Source organism: Acartia tonsa, chromosome 11, assembly GCF_053477335.1.
Source record: "Acartia tonsa isolate MP-2025a chromosome 11, ASM5347733v1, whole genome shotgun sequence".
Lineage (NCBI taxonomy): Eukaryota > Metazoa > Arthropoda > Copepoda > Calanoida > Acartiidae > Acartia > Acartia tonsa.
The window spans coordinates 29,881,432-29,899,657 of record NC_137270.1 but is presented as its reverse complement, the minus strand read 5'-3'; the positions used below and the strand labels follow the sequence as shown (position 1 = coordinate 29,899,657).

The 18,226-nt window shown below is 31.2% G+C and overlaps 1 protein-coding gene across 1 annotated transcript in view; it reads left to right on the top strand.

Annotated features, from left to right (window-relative positions):
* Positions 1-18,226, top strand: part of LOC145331793 (neural cell adhesion molecule 1-like) — a 200,062-nt gene that overhangs the window by 150,502 nt on the left and 31,334 nt on the right. The window contains exons 20-21 of the mRNA XM_080176634.1: positions 14,640-14,714; positions 15,599-15,665. Coding sequence (XP_080032760.1) covers positions 14,640-14,714; positions 15,599-15,665 — 142 coding nt within the window. The remainder of the gene's footprint in view (positions 1-14,639; positions 14,715-15,598; positions 15,666-18,226) is intronic.

Below are 18,226 nucleotides of genomic sequence, written 5' to 3'. Positions count from 1 at the left end.
GAGAAGAAAAGATAGAATAAAGAGAACTATTGTTACTTCTAATAACGACACTAACTAATTCTATAGCTTTAATAAAATTAAATCATTAAATAATCCTGCTTTGTCCTAATATTCCTTGTATATTTCCTACTTTGAAGGGTGACTTCCAACTAAGTTTCTAGATTATTGGAAATATGCCAATTTAAATCTTGAGTAAGATGATTACAAAATAGACAACATGATATTATGTATGATATTAAATATTCTGTGTTGTTGGATGATATTAAATAGTTTAACCACACAAAAATTTCTTTATTCAGTTATGAAATTGGATAGGGTAAAATCATAGTAAAAGGAAAATATGAAAATCACAAGGTGTTTTACAAAGTTACAAAATAATGGAAACTGAGAAGAGGAACAAATGTTCTGTAAAGTAAAGTAGTCATTTTTGTCTGATGCAATAGTTTTTAGTTGTTCTTTTCAGAAAACATTAGCTATATATTTCTTTGGGCGAGTTTCAGCCACTGATCAACCAATTATCAACCACTTTCAGGAAAAAAATCCTCAGTTTGAAGGAGCTGTTTAATAAAATTTGAAAAACTAATAAAATTAAAATACTTTGAATTGAACTCCTCTATATCTAATTTAATATAAACTATACCAAATGTCTGTGACATAAATTTCCCCACTGTTATTACAAGAGATGATCACAACCAACTTTACAATAAATCATCAGCAATGACTTGACTTTTAAAAAAAGAAAAATTAAACTTTTTTTTCATTTAACTCTAAGTTTCATTAAATTTACTATCAATCGTGTCTAGGACTTGAGAAACATATTACTAGACGTTTTTCCCTTATGAGAACCAACTATAATACAAGAAGTCATTAGTAAATTACACAATAATATGTGTAATTTATTGGTGTGTTATAACTTCCACCAAATTATCATACCAACAAAGTGTTTTATTTTAGCAATAAAAAAGCAAGGGAGTAAAATATTAGAACGAGATTAATGGGAATGGCTAGTATTTACTATAGCGATAATCTGACAACCTGACAATATTTTCAAAAAGTATGTTATGCGAAAATGTAGTTTTACCTACTATCTTAAGTATTCTTGAACATGAAAATATTGACTTACTACTATTCGGTAGGTAGTAAATGACATAAATCTTAATTAACTTAGCAATCTTTAAATTAAACTTTACAGTATGGCTACGAAACCGATTAATGTAATAAAAGATATGCATACATTACAAAAAAAAGCCGATTTTGTTGGCAATGTCACCAATTATATGTTCAGTTAATCACTAAAATTTCAATATCTACTTAAGGATTTTTTTTGAATTTTTAAATTTGGCATAGATATTCTAAAGGTATATAATTGCACCTAAATTTTGAGCCCATATCATATTCAACCTACATTCGCCCTTTTATATAATCTTATTAAGTAACTTAGAATTCTATAGACGAATGTATGGAAAAATTGTATCAATATAGTATCTGTGCTACTTCTAAATTGTGACTCTAAATTATTTCGATTGGTTAAGGTTAATCTTATCTCTGAGAGACAGAAAAAAACTTCTTTTTTTATGTCTGTTAAAATATGATGACTTGAACTTTTCTCTGGAAATCTTCAAGGTTAAATATCAGGGGAGACAATTGTAAATTGTTATTATTGCATTATCATTTCATTTGTGTGACTCTGAAGGATAATGGCTGTTCATGACTTTTTTTGGATATTTGATAAAAGTAAAAATGATTTACATGCATACATATTATTTAAAAGTATATGATGTCTGTCTGTCTGTCCATACGTCTGTTTGTCCGTCCTTCTAAATCCAATTTGATTCAGCTCATCAGGAAATATACCTACTGGTCTTGTAGAGGTTTAAGGCTATTTTCTTGGGGAGTTGAACACCCTGAACCTCACTCCAATGATTATAAAGAAGAAACAATGGCCTGTAAATCAACAATCTACCAAAGGCAAGACTTCACACTATTGAGTATAGCATTTGTTGTACTATTTCTGAATTTGGCATATTAGTAGTTATAGGGGCTAAGGCAAAACAACATATATTATTTCAATGATTTAACCTGTTTCAATTACCATGAAAAGTAAAACAGCTTGTTTCGGAACGCATTCCTTGCCGTTCACGAATTCTTAATCTCCAAGCCCTCCGAATGACCAACATGTGAATGTTTACAAATGTGTATTTATTACCATGAAAACGGTGAATCTAAAACAAAAATATAAAAATTAATTACATAGTATTAATGGTTTATTATTTTTGTAGATCGAGGTTGCGTGATTTCAATTTAATTAAAAATATAAAATTTCTAAAATACTTTAAATTGGCACGAAACATATTAAATAGCATCAGAAATTGATAATTTTAGATTCAAATGATCAATAAAATTAAGGAAAATATTCGTATGTCAAAAGTTAGCAGTTAAATGGTCTATTTGTTGAAAAATTAATGTTTTAAATTTCTTCGTAAAAATATACCATACTACACTTATTATTAAGAATTAAAGATAAATTCTTACCACATTATGATGTCAAACTAAGCAGAAGGCTTATTTGAGATATTCCACACATCAGAGCGCATGTATATTCAAGCAATACATTATTTTCAATCACGTAGCTCTTCACGTGGGACTAATCAAAGAAAAAGTGCGCGTTTCTTTTGTCTGTTTACAAGCCACGCGCCGCGCGGAGATAGATAGGAATGCCGCGTAACACACTCATTCTCTAGGAAATTTGGTGTAAGGAAACAGGGATTAATGGGTTCGAACTTGCCAGGGAATACAAGAAAAACATACCGAAACACACCCGTCTATTCACTGGGAATCGAACACAATACCTCATCTTTGCAATATGCGTGCAGACAGTGTCCACAAAATCACATTCTCACAACACATAAACCACAAGAGTTTAAAATGTCATGGCCATCAGGCCTGAAAATAATTATGGTAACTCGCGAATACCACAATAACTCAAACCGAGTCCACTACCACATAAGGATAGGAATAAGGAATGGGAAAAGCATTCAACATTCATGAAATGCACATTTACCACTCACACATCTCATTATATCATGGCCTCATAATCTCAATAAAATTAGAATTACAGACCATGTAATTGCGAATACATGAATTAATAATCAATAGTACCTAAACTTCAATTAGGCACCTACATAATAAAACAGGTAAATGATTTTTATACTAAAAATCGCATCAATAATTAAATAATCAACTCAAACTTTTAAATCAAAAGAAAGAAAGATTAAATAATGACATTTTTTCTACTAAATCTTTTAGCTAAAAAAGAAAAGTAAAATTTTCATAAAAAACTTCTCAAAATTAAGCATTTTCTCCAGCGGAAAAATACTCGGGCTTACATCTAGACATTCTTAGATAAGATAGGTAAATCCTTAAATCTAACAAGTTTAATAAAATAGATACTTAAATCTAAATAAAATATGACTGTAAAAATCATCAAACATCGGAAAATTAAAATTTCATAATTTTAAATCTTCGTGAATCAAAATTGCGTAAAATTAAAATTGCAATTGAAATATGCAAATTAAATTTACCAAAATAAAACAAAGGCTCAATTATAAGAAAAGAACTTCTCTAAATGCTGAGTTTGCAATTTCTCTCTGTTTTAAGAAGAAAGCAACTTGTACATATTCATACAGTCAAAATTAAGGCAATTTGGGGCCTCAGTTAGAATGAACCCCTCAAGATACAAACTAACCAATCTTTAAAATATTAATAATGCCATGTTCCAGCTATCCTGACGGACGTTATGTCTTTCCATCACAATTTTTTGATACTGCATAATTTCCGACAGGATTTCTGGCGCAGGGCTCCATCAACTGAAAATAAACATAATTAGTGATGTTTAAATCAAATCAAAAATTAAAGAATCATGAATAATTCAAGAAACTCTAGAATCATCAATCAAAGCAATCAAAATAAAATTATCTTATGCTTTAGTTTTGCCGTTCTGTAGTATGTCTGGCCGAGGTAACAGAGCTAAGATACACTATAGAGCGGTCTTATTAAGCTTAAATCTTCGAACTCAAAGAATCTACTTAATTCAAGGCGAAAAAAATCTGCATTTTTTCTTTAGGTACATCGGTTAAAAGGTAAATAGTAATAATTTTAATATACATATAGTATTAAATTATTTATGTGATTGTAATAAATCATAAAGAAATATTTAAATGATGTAAAAATCTCATTTTGTTAATTTCTTATCATGTCAAATTTCAATCCAACAAGGATAAAAATGTTTATATCTGCGCAGGTACCTAGGAAATTTTCCGCGAAAAAAATCCCTGGTCCCGGAAAGACTTAAATCATTGAAAGAACTTGCGTAAACGTATAAAAAACTTAAGTTTGCATTTCAAATGAAAAAATCTTGCATCGATTTGAAAGTTTAAACGAAATTGTATCAAATTTTGCGTTACTTAAAAATCTTAAGAAATGTTACCCATTTCTTTTAAAAATACAAATACATTGAAGCAGTATTTTAATATATGCGATAAAAATGAAGGTAGAGTTAATTTAAAATATGCATAGTTTATCTTAAATTAATTCTGTGGCATTCAGATAAAATAATAATCAATATTTTAATAATACCATACATCGTGTTCATTATTATAAATGCTTAAACATGAACGAAAAATATATATACCTAGGAAAATAATTGCTAAAGTATTTTCTCAAGGTTTAAAATTGTCCGAAATCGCTAGGTACGTATATTACTACGAATCTCTGCTCTCGGAATGAAAAAAAATCTTTTCGCGTGGATTAATGGAATCCCAGCTTCCGGAGTGAACAAAAAAAAAAACTTTGTACATGAATCGTTAAGAATCTCTGCCTCCGGAATGAAAGAAAATCTTTGATTTGCTTACAAATTTAAACAAATATCTTGATTTTTTGCGATAATCTTTTAAAATAATAATGAGGAATATCTTAAACATTATCATAATAATATTACATGTTGTGTTCTTTACTTTAATGCATTATTTCATATGAGAATCTGAGAAATAACATTTTTTAAGTAAACGTGAACCATAAAAAAAAACTAGAAAAATAATTTGTAAAAAATCTATTTTTCTCAATTTAGAATCTGCAAAAATCATTTCACAAACTTTTGCTTTTCAAAATCATACTTAAAGAAACAAAATCTTTTTAAAATCTGCTTTAAAGTCTAAACAGTTTTGTAGAATTTTTGTGCTTAGGTATGAACAATAAAATTAGTTGAATAATGAATACTTATTCTTTACAGAACCGATTGAGGTTCCTTTCACAAGCTCAACATAAAACTTGCAATATTTTTTCTTTAAAGATCATTGTCACATAAATAGTTTATGTTGTGGATTAGATATATGTGGTTTGAAAAATTTCAATGACTTTCTGGCGGCAATACCCGCCATATTTCCAACCGCCATTTGCAGGCCTCTTACCCTGCGTCGGGCGGCCAGCTTGGCAGCAACCAAGTCGATTCTTGATTCATAACACCACCAGGGCACGTAATAAAAGTGTGGCTGTCATAAAACTTAGAATCATCTACTGGCTTTTGTCCGGCCGGAACCGAAACTCCCGTCGGCTCTTGTCCGGCCGAGACCGAATTTCTTATCGGCTCTTGCCCAGCTGGAACCGAAACTCTGATCGGCTCTTGTCCAGCCGGAACCGAAACTCCCGTCGGCTCTTGTCCGGCTGGAACCGAATCATTCAGCGGCTCAACACCCGCCGTAACAAAGTTATCAACGACTACAGTATCGTTACCAATCTCATCAGGAATAACTGCAGCACAACTAACATCATTATCAGTAATAACCACGGCAGCACCCGCCGTAGCCAGGTTGTCAACGGCTGCAGCACTAGCAGAACCAAAAGGTTCATCAGCCGCGTTACAAGCAGAACCAACAGGTTCAATAATAGCATCACAAGCAGCACCAACAGTCGGCTGCGGCTGAACATCTGAGCAGATAACATACCTACTCTTTGCTAAACCATTAGCACTAACAGCAAAATATCCAGATCCAAACAGGCTGGAGTAAAGCATGGTTTCTCCTACTGAACGTTCAGAGTAGGGAAACATCGATGGGTGCAGGTGCCCTACGAGCAAATCAACCTGCCCATCAACCAAAGTAAAATCTTCAGGTTTCATATCAAACAAAACAGCTGCCTCCACAGGATTTATGGAGCAGATCGCCTCTTTTGGACCAATGAGAGGCACTACCACAGGTTCTAATATGTGATAATTCTTGTGTCGATCAATTAAACATAGCTTGACCGTCGGGAGACGTTTAACTTCACCGTCAGCTAGAGAAATTCTTGCTGAACGTCCAGTAAAAGGTAACTGAAGTTTATTAACAAGTGACTGGGTTACCATTGTGGTAGTTAAACCAGTGTCCCACATGGCGTTCACTGGGACCTTCTGGCGATTAATGTCAACGACGTCTAATTGTTGTAACATTAACATTAGGTTCGCCTCAGGGGAAGTATGTACTTCATAGACGGCGGCAGCCATATCAACACTCTCATGCAAGAGGTTGTTATGGGCCTGACCACAATTGTCCACTTTGCAGCCGCCTATTACATCTGCCTTCGGGCAATCCACAGATTTATGCCCTTTTTGCAAACAAATCCAACAGCATCCAGCACTCTCCACAATACTCTTCCTGTCTGACACTGACAGGTCATGAAATTTTGGGCACTTGTAAAGTAAGTGCATCTCACTACAGCCATTAACAAAACATGACTGCTTCATCTTAGATTTACCAGGTTTACCTACGGCGGTAGCGGCTGTCGCAGGATTACCTTTCTTCTTAGAGGGGGTGTCCATATCAGTCGAACACCTCATTAAAATGGCGCCACGCTGTTCTTCAATAATCTTTAACAGCTTTGGGACGTTTGGGACATCCATCGAGCCCAATGATAAATTGAGCTTATCTTGAAAATCACGTGGCAACTTCTTGGATAACATCTCAAGAAGTATCACAGTCAACCACTGGCTAGTGGTAACTTCATCATCTTCATCATCTTTAGTCAGCTGCTCCAGCTGGCTAACTGCTCCGCCAAACTCTGCTAACACAGTCACAATCTGGTTGGAGTCCGACGGTTTAGACTTCTTCTCCCATTGGTTGAAAAGGCAGAGCATCTGACGTGTTTTGGACTTAAAACGTGCGTCAAGGTAGGCCCACTGAGATTCATGCGATTGAATCTGAATTAACTGGAGTCTCAGCTCTTTATTTTTACAGACCTTTTCACTGCTTAACAATAACTGTAAATACGACGGGTCTTGTCCTACAGTAAGCTTTTTAAAAGTGTCTTTAAAACTTACATAGGAAGCTTCCAGGCCGTCGAATGATGGAAGAAGACGTTCGTCTACACGATTCATATATCCTGGCGTGAACATAGAACCGGCGACGAACTGTGGTGTGCCAAACGGTGACACAAATGGCGATGCTGTCGAGGCACCCGCCGTCGTCGTGGGTGGCTTCACAGGTTCAAGCTTAACCTCAGCCAGACGTTTCATCAAAGCAGACAAAGTGTTTATAATTGCATCAGGCAAGGGAAAGTATGGCCCTTTAATAACTTTCACAATCTTCAAACATCGATCATAAAGTTCAGCCTGATGGTTAGGCAAATTATCACCAACAACATCAACAACACTTTGAATGTCACTAAGCTCTTCTATAGCATCAAGAGCGTCTTTCAAGGCACTATAGTCTTTTTGTACAGTAACTATATCAGAATAAATGTCACTAAACTCATCAAGCTCTTGGATTCTCAAATCAAGCTTGCTAAAACCGACCATGATGCTGTCAAATGTCTCGAACTTGTCATGGACAAGGATTGATTCCTTAGTGAGATGTCTAACATTAAGTTCTGAAGTATCACTGACCAACTTCATCACTCTATTTAGCTCACTGGTTAGGGCATCAACGGCTGGACGCAGCCGCTTACTCAATTGTTCACCTTTATTCTTTTTAGGACCCATAATTGTCACTAAAGTTAACTGTACTGATTATGACTATAATAATAATGTGTGGTAAGGTATCACAACCAACACATTCACAAAACTTCACAGAATGTTCTTAGCTGCATCTGTTCTGTCTCGTTTTCATTGTTTCGGAACGCATTCCTTGCCGTTCACGAATTCTTAATCTCCAAGCCCTCCGAATGACCAACATGTGAATGTTTACAAATGTGTATTTATTACCATGAAAACGGTGAATCTAAAACAAAAATATAAAAATTAATTACATAGTATTAATGGTTTATTATTTTTGTAGATCGAGGTTGCGTGATTTCAATTTAATTAAAAATATAAAATTTCTAAAATACTTTAAATTGGCACGAAACATATTAAATAGCATCAGAAATTGATAATTTTAGATTCAAATGATCAATAAAATTAAGGAAAATATTCGTATGTCAAAAGTTAGCAGTTAAATGGTCTATTTGTTGAAAAATTAATGTTTTAAATTTCTTCGTAAAAATATACCATACTACACTTATTATTAAGAATTAAAGATAAATTCTTACCACATTATGATGTCAAACTAAGCAGAAGGCTTATTTGAGATATTCCACACATCAGAGCGCATGTATATTCAAGCAATACATTATTTTCAATCACGTAGCTCTTCACGTGGGACTAATCAAAGAAAAAGTGCGCGTTTCTTTTGTCTGTTTACAAGCCACGCGCCGCGCGGAGATAGATAGGAATGCCGCGTAACACACTCATTCTCTAGGAAATTTGGTGTAAGGAAACAGGGATTAATGGGTTCGAACTTGCCAGGGAATACAAGAAAAACATACCGAAACACAGCTACTAACTTTTGATTAGAAAATGTTGTAAACTAATTTATTACACCAGGTGCACTGTCTTATGTCTTGTCATGGTCTTGGAGAATTGATATTTTTTCTGGAAAAGAAACAATGGAACATTGCATTCTAATTCATCATAGACCTTTACATAGTTAAAGGGCATTCATACTTTTTTGTAATAAAAACATGGAAATAAATATTTAGTAATGCCATTTTCAGATACAAGGAAAAGATTTAAATCAATCAGGTTTCAAAAGCAAGAAAAATAACTTATCATGAACCCAAAAGTTTAATGAAATTTATTACTTATACAGAATTGAGTATTTATATTTCTTCAACGTATAAAGCATCACAATTATTTCTTACATATATCAACAATACTTTATTGTTTTATAATGGTATCTAGTTTAAAGCATCTTAATAAGTAAAGATAATAATACAATTAAGAGAACTGTCCAAATAAGAAATATATCTTTATTAAATTTATGTAAATGATATTTTAGAATAAATCTTTGCCTTCTCTGGAACTAATTTTCATAACAAAAGGTTCTAGTGTCCTGAGAAAAGGTTCAATGACTGATAACTAAAATCAAACTAATTCTATGCAATCATAAGTTGAAAATCTGCAGTGATATAGGATCATGTCGCTTTCGTGAAAAAGTTTGGATAACCAACCCTTTCTAGCAAACACATAGTTATTAATTGATACTTTAAAATGATATATACATAGTATTACATATTTTAAGGTTATACAAAACATAATATTCCAGAAGCTAAATAAAATAAATATTTATTAAATCTTCCAAGAGCTTAATCTAACAATGGAACCAAACTTTGTATATGATACAAGAGTGTAGGTGTGTTCATGTACAACTGTTTGCATGTCTATTTGTATTTGTGTGTTTACTATGGTGTTTGTATGAAATGTGTATCTCCGGATGTTTGTATGCTTGTGTGTCTTTGAATAGGAGAGAGAAGTTTAATACAAATTAGGGAGAATAGCATTGTATATTTGAAAAGAGGATTTACCAGATCTATACAACAGGAACAAAGTTTACAAAGAACCCTGAGTACACTAATGTAACATCTGCAACAAATATTTGATTGATTTGTGGGATGACAATTGGCTGCAATAATTTCCCATCTGAGTTGAAAGAAACTAACCAATAATTCAAAATAACAAAAATATTTAATTTTCTGTTATCTTATAATATATTGTTTCATATAAAATGCGGAATGAGGAAGCAGCCAGAAACTGTATGTAAAATTTTTTGTTTATCAACAACAAATGCAACAGCACCTACTAACTCTCATTTCCTACACACAGATAAATTTAGGCACTAAATTTCAGCTAAATTTAGTACTTTATGTGGGGGTAAAAACACAAAACACATATTCTGGTATTTTTATTTTTTATTTTGAATGATATTTTTTATTTCAAAATGAATTTAATATAAAGATATCATTGCATTATACTTGTAGTTGTAAAACTATTGACAAACTAACTTAGACAAATATAGAAGTTTTTCATTTTCTAATTTATTCTAAACTTAAATGTAAATCATATATCTAACCTGTGGGTTTTTTCTTTTATTGAAGTGACGGTCAAATAATTTTTAATAATAAGTATGAAAATAATTCATATAAAGCATTTCCAATCAGGCGATTGCACAAAATCACCTAGTCATCAACCTGACACAACCTGAATCAGAAAAATTTAGAGTTTAAAAGTTGATAGTTCTCTCTCTCTCTTTCTTTTCTTTATTCTTCCAGATTTGAAAAATATTTGTGGGGGAGGGGTAAAATGAAGGTGTGGGACAATGGTAAATTGAGGGAATAACTATAATAGAGGCATAGAAAAATGGGGTGGGGATTTATAGAGTTGTTAATTAAACTTCAAAACTTTGAACTTTGAATTAAATGATGGGGGAATGCACTTTTTCTCCATTGAAAACTGAAAAGTTACTTTAGTTCTTTTTCCTGAGTGTTTGTTGGCAGGAATAAAAGTATATCTTACAATTTCAAAAACAATATAATTTGAACATCTTAAAAAGTTTAAGCTTTCAATTACCCAATTTCCTCATTGTATTGTGATTATTACTGACATTTATGCTAATTTGTTTTTAGATAAGCAAAAGTCTATAAAAAATACTACTGAAGAAAAAGTATCTGCAATAATTCAGCATTCATTTGATGTCTTGATATCAAACATTGAATGTTTGAATCTGATATTGGTTGATAAAAATTTCTGTGTGAAGTTGTATGCATCAGAATATATTGATTGTTTATACATTATGAAAATAAGATGATCTCATTTAAAAATATATTTTATCTTAATTTACTGCTCAGAGATAAATTTTACACTATATTAAAAAACATCCAATACTTCCTGAAAATTTAAATACTGCTGTTCCATAAGTAGGCTTAGTAAACTTGTATATCATTCATATTTACTATTTTTAGTTGAATTTGATCTGTTTTTATTTAACAATTCCCAAAGCATTTTGTTGATGCAGACAGAGTTTTATTGAATTAAAAGTCTGGTGTTTGAAGATAGTGGGTGTTTCAGTGGATTTTCAAGTATGTTTGTCAGAGTGTGTTAATTTCTAGGTTTGTGAGTGTTTGCTGTGTATTTGAGGGTGTCTGCCTGCTTAAGTTTGAATTGTATCTATTTTATTTGTTTGAAAATGGTTTACTCCTGAGTGAAATGTAAATAAAGAAGAATTGTAAAGTCAATTCAACAACCAACACACTTTAACTCTCTCTCTCCCATTTTCAATTATCTATTTTTCTCTATTTCTCTCTATGTCTTCCTCTTTCTCTTTTTCTCTTTTGTTTTCTCTCTGTTTTAAACCTTTTAATTGTCAATATTTTTTATTTTTTCAATTACAATTATTGTTTTCTGTCTCTGATTTCCTTTTTTTATCTACACTTTTTTACTTCCACTTTTCCTCTTTCTCTGCACTCTACTGGAAATTGTAGCTTTCCCTCTCTTTACCCCATCTATTACTTTTATACACATTCTATTTGTACATTAGACCTAATATAAGGACCAAAAATTTAGCTTTGTAATCATCATAAAAGAACAGTCTTTTCAAAGCTATTTTAAATTTAAATTTTTTTTTAAAATGAAATAATTGGGATGCCTTTCAGTTTATATATGACTAATATTTGTATATAATACAGGGAAGCTTCTGAAGGGTATTGGGAAAGTTGTGATCTGTTTAAGGGAGATAATTTTACAAAGAGAAACAACCTCAAAATATATTTTCATTTAAAAAATTAAATTTATTGAGCCCTAAAATAATGATTAAATGATTAAAATTAAAAAAATAGATAGGACTTTACTATATAAAGTTGTAATACAGTGTGTTTTTTTTTATGAGAACTTTTTTGAAGGCAATTTTACCCCACTTTTAGTTATCAGAATTTAATGATTAATGGCTTATTTTCTTCGTTTTTTAAGGCAAATAATAGAACACCAAAAAAATATTTCAGTTTTTATCTAAAAAGTACAGTAAAATCTAAAATTCAAAACTTAGGTGTCAACATCTAAAAATGGTTTTAGCGCATTTTTCTTATGCCTAAATCTTCTACCCTTTGCAAGAAAAAAAAATGGATTTTCTGTAGTTGACTTTGGGGGGCCAGTACTCCCTCCCTGGTTGAGATATGACCTTCAAACTTTGATATGTTCTAGTACATGTCCCTAATAGTATCTGTATACATTTTTAGCTCTATATTTCAACTTTCAAGTGTTTAGCAGCCATTCTTGCAAAAGGTTGAATATTTGAGCATAAGAAAAATGCCCTAAAACCATTTTTAGACGTTGACACCTAAGTTTTGAATTTTAAAAAACACACTGTATTATTTAAAATAAGTGTTTTAGTTATTTCAAGTTTTTATGCTTTTATTTTGAGAAATATTATGTCTATTACCAGAGCTATTAGGTTTAATAGACAACACTTCATCTAATTCATGTGAACACAAATTTTCAAGATTGAATGTGAGTGGTTGTTGCTGCTGTTTATCATTATCTATCTATCTATCTGGAAACTAATTTCTATCTAGCTATCAATTTGTTAGACTCTACAGTTTTTAATTCTTATATTTTATTTTTTTATTTTTTTTTGATTTTTTACAGTTGTTGGTATCAAAGTAAATCTGTATTATTTGATTTACCTTATGTGTTATTCTTGGACCAATTTTACTGAAACAGGGGATGTGGTCTAGCTACTTTTAAAAATTTGCCAAAGTTATGCTCAAGTCCTAAATCTTTCAATGTCTTATATTCTTGTTGATTTCCAAATATTTTTCATTCTTTATTTAAAGCTATCTATAATTCATAACTTTAATCCGATTATATAAAGTAGTAAGCGTTTTTTGTCTGTCCTGAAGGATCTCGCTAACCGCTGAACTGATATTGTTCTCCTTTACAGTAAAGCTTCTTATAGGTCCTGGGATGTCTTCACCCCCCCCCTTCCCCCAAAAAATATTTTTTTACTTTTTAAAAACTCAAATATAAAATATGGTTAACCCTCAAAAACCCCGCTAGTTTTTAATAAATCAAAGAACTTATACAATATACATTTTCATTCTAAACCTTAAAAAATCTCATTCTATTTAGAAAATTTGAGCTGTCTGGTGTTTGTAATTTCAGAATATTGTTATTTTTATAAATTAATTTTCCATGTTTTCAATTTATTTAAAATTTAAGAACTATTCTAGTTGTTGTATAATTTAAAATGCATTTATGTTTCATTTATTGTTTAACATCAAAAGATATTTTTCACATTTTAGACAAAACAGCAAAATTATATTTAAGCAAACTTTATTTTTTACTTATAAAATATAAAAAAAAGTCTATATGTATGAATAGCAATATAAGTGATGTGGGCAATTGGTTTTCACCTTTTGGTTTGGAATTCTAAAAAACCTTGTTTGGTAATGATCAAGTTTAAGGCTATTTAGAAATTAAATTAGGGTGGCAATTTCTTTCATAATCTTTTTGTGATATTTTTTAAATATTTTGTAATCACATCTTTTGTTTTGAGTGTCTAGTTGCAAAATGTTTTTATTCATCATCTTTTTATCATTAAAATATTTGTTTTAGCATTGTATATAACAAGATAAATAACTTAGAAATTTGAAAAATATTTCTATTGTGTTATGTATCAAGAGCGCAGAACTTTATAGATATAGCTTGTCCATACGCGAATCATTATTTCTTTCATTTTCATTTATGCAAATTTAGAAATAAAAGAATAGTGATGATTGCATCGACAATTCAATATTTTTTTTTATCAATTTAACGATTAAGCAATAACATTTGTAATAACTGAATAACTATTTTATTTGTTGTTAGCTTTCTGTTGTTGGGCTACTTAGGAACATAATTATCCTTGCTACTGATAGAATGAATAGATGATTTTTAGAATTTATGAAGACGTAATAAAGTTAAGGATGTTTTTATGTAATAGTATTTATCCTGTTTTATTCTATTAACAGGATCTAAGTTCTAAAGATTTTGTTTTGGTTCCTAGCTACTATATAAATATTTCTTTTAAGAATGATTAACACCTTAGGAGGATTTTATTATTCTCTTCCAGTCATAAGGCACTGATTATCCCAACAACCAAACCTTTGAAAGCCCAACCATTAAAGTGAAAATGCCTATTATTGGGCCAATCAATTACCCCTGATGTTTACAAAAGATTGACTTTTTCTTAATGATCTTTAGTTATGAAGTGATAAGATCCAAGACCCCTCTAAATGTCAATCTTACTATTCTTATTTTTCAGGGAAGCCGTCTGCTTTGACGTCATGTGTTACAAAGAATAAAACCATATCATCTATGATCATCGAATGTGTAGAAGGTAATTTTTTTTGTAGTGCAGCTACTTTACAACAAGGGTTTATCTGATCATTTATTTGAACATCTGTAAGGAAATAATTCCTCCTTGATTTTGACTGGTTTGGGGGAGAAAGTCACTTTAAAATTAGCTACGTGACATTATAAAAATGATGGATTGTCTATCTCTTTTTAAAGGGGTTTTCTTTTCTACGTCTCCTTTCATCTTCCTCGTTTTTATTGCGTCACGTGGCTGATTTTTGTGTGACTTTCGCCCCCTACTTTACTGGATTAAAATTAAAGATTAGATTAATAAAGTATTGGAGGTTTAGGTATGTAAGTAGAGAACAATGTCGAATTATTTAATCATACAATTCTTACCATTAATAGTTATACGCATTCAAAGACTAAAATTTCTTCTTTTAATGAACATATTAAGATCTCCATTATAGGTTAAAGGATGATTTTATGTCTTTTTATTTTTAGATTAAGTCATGACATTGCTTTGTCCCTCTATCTAGTACAAAGCTATTTGATGCTAGGGTTGCAACTGTTTAGTTAAAATTACATCGTTTCTTTTTAACCAACCGTCCTTGTTTCTCCTTTCCTTTAACCCATTCAAACATGTAAATATAAGCTGCCAAACTGGCAAATGTTAGAGCAAGCTTCAAAGTAAACTTTTGAATAAAAATATTTAAATCAAACAACCAAATCTCTCAAATTTAAGATAAACAATATACATGTTATATCTTTCTATTGTGTTTCTAAATATCCATCTATTCTATCTTTCTATTTGCATATTGAAAATTGAGTCTTTTTTCTATGAATATATGCTGTGCCTATTTTTGACGATTATTTATAGCTTAACCCACTATGACTTACTTAATAAAACAATGAATTATTGTCTAGGTTATGACGGAGGTTTGCCTGTAAATTTTCTATTGCAAGTGCACGAACCTGAAACAATGAAAAAGCTGTAAGTATTGTTCATTTAATAGCAAGGCTACTTTTAAAGTCATCCTTGTTGATATGTCTAAAAGTTGTTTTCTTATATTGCGGACAAAATTAGTTCTTTTCAGGGCTTGCTACTTCAAACCGATTCGTTTTTCTTTTTTCAGGTCCTAGTGGGTTAGTGGTTCCAAATACCCTAACTCCTCCCCAAAAAATACTAATAATAATTATATGGCTCATACCAGTTTTACTTAATACCATATAATTTTGATGCATTTAGACTTCAGTGAAATGTTTGATTTTCACTGCCTTTCAAAATACCACAAATTATATATTTAATACTACTAGTTAAAATAAACACCTTTAACATTCATGACGTAAAAGATAAGTAAGAAAAGATAAGTAAGAAAAGATAAGTCACAAAAATATAAATCCATATTCCATTTGCAGTGTTCTAATAAAATAACATTTAAAAAATATTCAGCAAAAAAATTATACTTTTGACAGCTATACTTTATGAAGCTTTTTATACTGCCTACAAAAAATGACGTAATACTGGCCTATCATTGGTCAAATAAAATGTAAACTGGACTGTCATAGCTAATTTTCTGTGTATTTGAATATCATTGTTCATTTGTATTGTATGACGTCATTTTGCATAGGCAATGTAAAAAGCTTCATTAACTATTACTAGGATGTATACAAGTCTCAATAAATACATCCATATACAAATTTGATAACATAAATTGCCTTTTTTTACAATAGCTATTAAGGAAATGACAAAATATAAATTTTTGGCAAATTTTCTAAAATGAATATTTGTAATTTTGTAAGTTTACCTTATTTTGGTTAAACCTAACCTATAGGAATAACTTTATATTCCTATTCACAATATTTTAGCGTTCTTCATCCGACACAAACCGCAACCTTCAAAATATAGAAAATATGCAGCTATCATTTTTGTACATCCACATTTTTTTTTTTATTTTAGCCGAGAGTAAGTTCACATTTTGAATCTTACTGCAATTAACCACTCTAAAAGGTGCGGTTGTTAATCCCTACCATATCTAAATGTCAATAGGACACACTTCCTGCGCAAGGAACATAAATAACAAAATATGTAAAAGGAAATAATTTATATGGAAAAAGTCACAGGTGAGCAATAAATTTTATTTAATAAGAACCTAACTGTGGATCAGAAAAAAATTTTCATCATACATTTTACTAAAATTTTTATAATATTTGTCTTGTACATCATGAGCAAAAAGTTTAGGGAAATATTGAGATAGCTTTCATCAAAACAAAAAATCTTCATTAAATCAATGGAAAAATCTGCCATTTCATGAGGAGAATCATAAATTTCAATTATTGTAAATGTTTTTTGCAACAGTTTTATTTGAAGCCATTTTAAATTGTGTTCATTCAGAAGAGAAAATAAGATGTACAAATGCAAAAACGTATTCAAGGGCGTCAAAGCTTTTTTATTTGCGGGGGGGGGGGTAAAATTCAAATTCATTTGGGGGGGGGGAGATAGTTTTTATATCATATAAGCAATGATGTTAGCTTTTTTGGGGGGTGGGGGGTAAAAATTCAAACTTCAAAATTTTGGGGGGTGCTTACCGCACTCTAAATTCATTTTTTGGGGGGGGAGGGGTCACCCCTTTACTCCCCCCCCCCCCATTGGACGCCCTTGAACGTATTATGCCTTTTTGTAAGTGTTGGTCAATATCATTCATGACCTTATTCGTCTGCTACCAAATTATTTCTGCTACTTGGCTGTGTCAATACACACCACCATATTGGTTAATTTTCAATGATCCAATTGAAAGACGGCACAATGACACTGCGATGGGTAGATACAGCTATTTAACCCTTTCCCTCTCTAGTATTTTACTCTTATGTATAGGTTTCGTGTAATGGTCAATGTCATAGTCTAAAAACTTACACGTGTGAAAACTTATCCTGGATTTTTAGTTAGGTTGGCTCGATTACGTTGATGTTTTTTTGTGATTTTCATAATGTTTTGAACCCTTAAATGTTTATAATCTTAAATTACACTTTCAAGCGTTCAATTTCTTTAAAATTCAAGCAGGCTAATGTTAATAGGCATGATTTTTTGTATTTTTATATTAGTCTTTGTGTGTGTTTGTGATTTTTTGAGAATGAGTTTAAATAGGAACCTTCTTCCTTTACAGTTAGCATTCATAATACAGGAATATGAGTATAGCTTACTAAATTTTACCATTTTTATATTAAATATAGGAGACTATGGGTTCCCATTTAATCTTTCCCGCAGACTTTCTATTTCTGTCATCTGTTAGCTTCTTTCTTATAGCAATTTTCAATTATCATTAATTATCCTTCAATTTTTGGAAATATAAGAACTTTAAAGTATTTTTTTGGCTTAACTACAAATCCTTTTTCTCTGAATGAGTATAGTGTAAATGAATACAGCCTTGGGCGGTTTTATATCCGCTAGGTTTCGGCCGCTAAACAGTGCAAAATTGTAGAGGTGTTAACATAATTCAGCAGAGCAAATGGGAGGTATAGGCTGAGAAAAAAATTGTAAAGAGAGAAGAAAAAGCA